This window comes from Impatiens glandulifera, chromosome 4 (assembly GCF_907164915.1).
Source record: "Impatiens glandulifera chromosome 4, dImpGla2.1, whole genome shotgun sequence".
NCBI classification, from domain to species: domain Eukaryota; kingdom Viridiplantae; phylum Streptophyta; class Magnoliopsida; order Ericales; family Balsaminaceae; genus Impatiens; species Impatiens glandulifera.
The window spans coordinates 45441940-45448446 of record NC_061865.1 but is presented as its reverse complement, the minus strand read 5'-3'; the positions used below and the strand labels follow the sequence as shown (position 1 = coordinate 45448446).

Sequence of the window (6507 nt, the reverse complement as noted above, 5' to 3'; positions counted from 1 at the left end):
ATGGAGATTTTTAAAAACCGACACCAACAATTGGGATGAATTTTTCGATAAAAAAAACAACTGAACCGAACCCTCCCACCCTAAGGTAGAATGGGAAAGTTTGTTCAAATGATGGGTAGACAGAGAAGGATTCCTAATAGGGTTGGCTAGCTTCCATTGATTTTTTTATCATTTTGAATGTTGAATTCTTGGACAATATCATTCGCCATTATCATTAGCAACTTACGATTTCTATAATGCACGTCGAAGATTAATCAGCTAAAGCATGACACTCCGAAACATCAGAATTTCTTGCTATAAAATTTGGATGCAACTTCGGGAGTCTTAAGACACCATGTGTTTTCTATTCTTCAAAACTATAAATAATCAAAACAGATTGAATTCCTAAAAAAACACATTAGACGGGTGTCTTAAAAAGAACTTAGAGTCAACTATAGGACATGTTGATTGAGGCATTTTCTCCGTTTCCCCTACCTTGGCTAAATGATAGAGTAGAATACAAAAGTGTAATTTCTATTATTTGGCATAAACTGTTTTACATATATTTTACACTGACAATGGAAGTTACAATATTATAAGAAAATGTCTAGATTTACTTCATTAGTGTGTATAATATATATAGTAGTTCAAGTGACATAGAAAAAGATCTTTGAGACATATATAACTCAGGTAAGCATATCTAAAGAATGAGATGATCTATCATATGTTGTATCACATCTGCTCCTTCTGAATGCATGTTTTGATCTTTCACCTATCACATAGTTTCATGTATCAACAAGAAAACACATAATCAGTTTCAAAATAAAACATCGGTTCTGCTGAAACTAAATGGTAACCCTCTTCCTTAATTTATTTACCTCTTTACATTTGATATGATGCTATGAATAATGAATCCTTTCAAAAAGCAAAAAATCAATAAATTGTGTAACCATCAAAAGGGATGAAATGTGAACAGATTTTGGGGCAAAAACTCTGGGGCGAAACAAATTATAGGGTTTCGAGGGGACAATCAAAACGAAGACAAGTGGTTGACAAATTAAAGTATTAGAAAAGTTTAGTAGTAGATAAGGTAATCCTAATTCTAATGGGAATCAAATACTAATCCTAAACCAATTAGGAATCATAGGATATTGGATAATTTCTCAAATGTAATCCTGACTTCATTGATTTAGTGAAATAATTGAATCTTCTAGGACTTGGATTCAGGTTTGCATAGAAGGAACAATATTACATAAGAGCAAAAGTAATTATAGGGATGTTGAATCAATGGAAAAGTATTTTTCAATAAAAGATTTAAAACAGAGATGCTAGCAAACATGGAAACGATCGAAATTTCCTAAAAATATCAAGAGAGGGAGGGAATGAGTATACCTGGATTAAACTATGGGCAGCAGACCTCAGTCTGCTATTATGGAAGCTGACATCAACCTTTTCCCATGACACCCGTGATATATAAGTTACAAGTTCCTCTGCTCAGAATACAAAGAACAATCTCAAGACATTGAAAGCTAAACTAAATAAAAGAAATGGATATGGGTTTATGCATTATATATAGGGGTCTTTGGTTATCATTTTAATTATTCAAATAAATTGTGAAAGGTTATGAACTTTTCTTGTTTTATATTGGCATATACCTCATTTTTTAATGGATTGTTTAAACCAAAGAGTTTGAACTCTATCAGAATCATATAAACAAAACAGAAGGATTGAATTCAATGCATATCAAGTAATGAACCAGCATTAGAATAATAAAAGGACAATAAAAGATCCCACATGTCCTATTGACCCTCTCAATGACTTGGTCAAAGAATGTTTTGGTATGCATTTTTTTCATCTAAAACAGGATCCAGAAAAATCTGCATTGTTAAGTTTGCCAAAACTCACAAGCCACAATGATCTAAAAATGGTTTGGATCAGGATCCAACTGTATCAAGATCTAGAAGAAAAAAAAACGATAACAAATGAAGCCCAAAAATCTCACACTACATTCTTGATCCAAAAATAATCTTTACACTGAATGGAGCCTAAACTGGAATTATAATCAGGAGGACGATCTAGAAAATAACATGGATCATAATCCAGAAAAAATAAAAATCACCATCACGTTAAGGAAACAAGTCAGCTCACACCCTCTATCTCATACCAAACAAGAAGGCTAATGCAATATACTGACCTTCTATCTTGTCTGAGCATTCATAGGCAGAAACATCTTCCCGAACATCCAAAGCTTTACAGAATTCTTCATATACAATGTGAGGATACTTCTCATTCAAAGACTGCTCCCACTTTACGACAATCAAATAAAATGATCAGCAACTCAAGCAGAACAAAGGAACTGAATATAAGAAATAATAATTTAACATTAGCAAATTAAAATACATACATTTGGAAGTTCATTATCACGTCTAATTGATGATGTCCTCCAACCAACTATATCTAATTAAATCCCATAATGGAAAACAAGCCAAATATAGTTAGATATTTTAATATTAATAATAGTAAAATCAAAGAGGGGGTGAACAATGTGATCAGGATACGGTCATAACCAACATTAGCATATGCCACTCGACGTTTAAAAGAATATAAGGCAGACCTGCATCAAATAACAGACATCAAATTTGGTGACTAGGGCTAACAAGGAGTAGATATCTCTCTATATCAATATGTGTTGCATCTCAAAGAAAGTAAATGTTTTGTTCCGTACATGAATAAATTATCTCCATGATCTTCAACCATCTGTCTCAATAATGGAGGCTTCCCTTCATCCTTATCGGTAAGAAAAAGATGCCTTCCTGTTCTCCTAAAAATCCAATGAATAACATGACCAGCCACTTTCTCGATGGCAGTAACACCAAATAGAAAGGGTACCTGCTTAAAGAAATGCATATTAAATGAATATGGATATACATCCCAATAATTTCATTATTCTGAGCCATTGTTTAAAAGCATAGGTTTTAGTGGAGATAATGTAACACTTCCTATATAGAAACAGTAAGTGTGAAGAAAGAAGCTAGTGCCAATCTCATTTTACTTGTTGAACTTACAAAAAAAACTCAAATCACCTCATGTGGTTATCTTTCTGTTAACACCATTAAATCTTAAAAATACAAAGACTTCCATTTCTCCCTGCTCTCCCTCTCCTTAATGGAAACCCATGCACTTATTACGCTTGATGAACTTGTGTTGTGTTCATTTAACTTTCTCTAACTTAAAAAATCGACTGAAATCACCTCTTGCCAGTATCTTTTCTTAACACCATTAAATCTTTAAGAAAGTAAGAAGTAATCTCTTTTCTCTCCTCTAATAGCGCTGTCTCTCTTATTCCAATCTTTCTCTCCCTCTACTCAATGTTAACCTCATGTAACTTAGAGAATATAATCGTTAACACACAATATGTATCCTATTTAAATATTTGACTATCTTTAGGCCAAACTAAGGACCAGATTTCTAAACTTGACATGATGCATTATCGACAATGAAAGGAAGCCATCCCATTCTAGAAAAAAGAAGCATATGCAATCAATAGAGATCACAACAAAATGGTGAACTTGCAATTTAATGTATAAAGTATAACATTTTGGATGGCTTTGTTCCTATGGTTGTAAAAACGAAAGGAAATGAAAAGAAAGATAAAAGGAGAGGAGAGGATGGATGAAGAGATATATAATGGAAGCTCTTGTAGGGTTCTCAAACAATAGGACCATGCGGAAAGGTTACCAAAGGCAATGAGAAGTCATCCTTTTTGTGGATTGGCAACCTTACCGCTGTGAGACATTTTAATAAGCTCAACAAGAAAAATAAGCATTTAGTGAAAATAAAATGAGCTTTGTTCCTAAATGGAACGTAAGCAATAGCTATATCTTACATCTCACAATGACTAAAGAGAGAGCCTTTTTTTTAAATGCGTCAAGTTGAAGTTGAACCAGCGACCTTTTGCTTAAGAAGCAGAAATTCTAACATCTGAGGTACAACACATTGGCGAGAGAAAGCCTTTCTTGACAGAAATAAAAGAGAGAATAGTGGAGTCTAAGAGAAGTCAACATTTATGACATTTCAACCAACCAAATATCAAAGTGTAGCATCCCTTTTCATAACAAACTCTTAGATCCACCCAATAAACAAAATATCCAATACTATATGTATTTTCAAATATCATCTATCATGTCATTTTCAAAGTGTTTGCTCGCTATTTCACCATAATCAAATGCATCAACATGAATGGTAAGAGTTGCTCATGTGCTACAATTCTATTCAATTTGTTGACTGCATCTTACAGTTATTATTCACTTTTCAGTACATAAAAACTAAATGCACGCTGAATACCTGCTTATTTCCCCTCGAACCAAGATGTGGCGTAGCAACAGTGACAAAGTTCATTGGCTCTAGACCTCCTATTGTACCGTTAAGAAATAGTTCTTCACGGGGTTGACCTGTTATATCATTGGTTATTTCTACAGGCAGAGGTCTAAACAGTTTTCCAATTGCATATCTTGCTACCAATCCTCCAACAGAGTGCGTAACAAAAGAAATCTTCTGCAGGTATGGCTTCTGTTTAATCACCTCAAGGACCTGTTATCACCAACTCACTGAGTACAATGAAGCAAAGTATGTATATTTCAACTAAGAAATTATAGTACAAGAACAGCCAAAAACTAACTATTTTCCAAGCAAGAAAAAATTGACCTCTTCTGTCAACCGTTCACCCATTATATCCACACCATCTAATGTACGCTTAGCAACATTTCGCTCACTACCTGCATGCAAGATATAAGAAAAAGTTTTCATATCTATAATTACATTCACCACAACAACAAAACTCTACCAACTAGTTCGGATCATATTTTTGTTTAAATAAAAAAAATGAACAGAAAATCGATCAGAATTCAGCTACCTTTCCAGTATGCATAATGATTTTTTTTTATCACAAACATTCATAATGGTTCAAATAAACAACCAAATTTATAAATCATATAGCCCACACCATTTTTCTTTCTCTAGAGAAAAGATTGACAACATATACAACTAATCTTTTTTATACCAAGACTCCTCACAGTGAACAAATAGTTTATCAGATAGGATAAAAGAACGAGACTCCTCACAATGAACAAATAGTTTATCAGGTAGCTTGTGCACAAATAGCTCAGCTCCGAACTTCCAATCGTCAGCACTGCAAGATCAATAGAAGAAATATCAAAGGAGGGTATTGATATTCAATTGTAAGCTGCATTAGCTTCAATTTGAGCTCGGTCAATGTACCCAAAGAACATTGCCCTCATATTTTTGTTGTCTTCACTACTAAAATAAATCTAGAAGAAGAAGAAGAAGAAAATGTAATAATCCTGAACAAATTTTCAACAACATCGATCATCAGATGCTGTAGTATAATTACACTGTCAAATGATAACTCATACTAAGTAGTTTATTCCCATATAAAAAGGAAATGAGAACAGACCTAAATGATAATAACAATGCAACTCACTAAAATCAGAAAACATGGTGCCAAAAGGAGGAAGCAAATGATCACTATAATAAACAAAAGATAAAATTGGCAACTTTAATAAACACTGCCAAGTTCGGAATAGCAAAAACATATTCCACTAACAAAAACCTCCCAGAGATCATTCAGTTGGGTTGGTCAGTATCAAGGAATTGAAAAGTGTTGAGTGAAGATATACCCCCCAAACCTCAACATAATTGAATGAGGAGACAATCAAGAGAAAAATGGATTGAATTAGTACTGTGCCCAACTGTAACGAAATTCAGTAGCAGATTTCATGATTGTAACAACAAAAACTTGATGATCAATCTTCCCAATTACAGCAAGCTAAAGCATAACCATGTCTCTAATTACAGGTGAGAAGCAGATTTCAAGAATTCAAAGATCACAGAAACACTCACAACAAAGATCAAAACTTTAAGGTTTCAAGCGCACATTTACAACTATTTAACATGAAAATGATCCGTTTATAACTGTCAATATATTAACCTTCCGAGAATTCCATGAACCATCACAACCAGATGATCGGGTAAAGAAGCGTCGGACACATCACAGCTCCATAAGTTTCTACCTCCATTCGCGGTTTCTGATGAACATACGTCGGTTTCAAGTCTACCGTTCTCCATCACTCCTGCTGCTTATCAAAGTTCATGTCAACCGCTAATATAAATGAGATATAGATCGAACAGATGGGAATTTTCTGAGTAATCTTCCGATTCCCAACTACGAACAGATAAAAAGAATGTTCGAGGAGTTATAGAGAGAGAAAGAGAATATAAAGGTGTGAACAATTATGAAAAAAGACTTCACATTTATTCATTCAGATCATGATCTGACCCATTTATTTATTAGGTTGGTTTTGAAACATTATATTATTGGTTATAATTTTGAAAATTATTTAGTTTTTTTGGCAATTTAAATTATTATATAAAAGATAATAAAAGTATTTAAGCTTTAACTAATTTTTGTAGTTTAACATTATTTAGATATTAATCTAATTTATAAAAAAA

General features: G+C 33.3%; 1 protein-coding gene across 1 annotated transcript; it reads right to left on the bottom strand.

The window, feature by feature from the left end:
- Positions 1 to 489: 489 nt before the first annotated feature.
- LOC124936774 (lipid droplet phospholipase 1-like) lies at positions 490 to 6295 on the bottom strand. Its single transcript, XM_047477299.1, has 10 exons — positions 5987 to 6295; positions 5100 to 5167; positions 4684 to 4754; positions 4324 to 4569; positions 2705 to 2868; positions 2538 to 2593; positions 2384 to 2436; positions 2174 to 2285; positions 1372 to 1469; positions 490 to 751 (listed from the first exon to the last, which is right to left on the bottom strand). The coding sequence occupies exons 1-10, from the start codon at positions 6121 to 6123 to the stop codon at positions 680 to 682; spliced, it is 1077 nt and encodes a 358-aa protein (XP_047333255.1). The 5' UTR covers positions 6124 to 6295; the 3' UTR covers positions 490 to 679.
- Between the last annotated feature and the right edge of the window lie 212 nt (positions 6296 to 6507).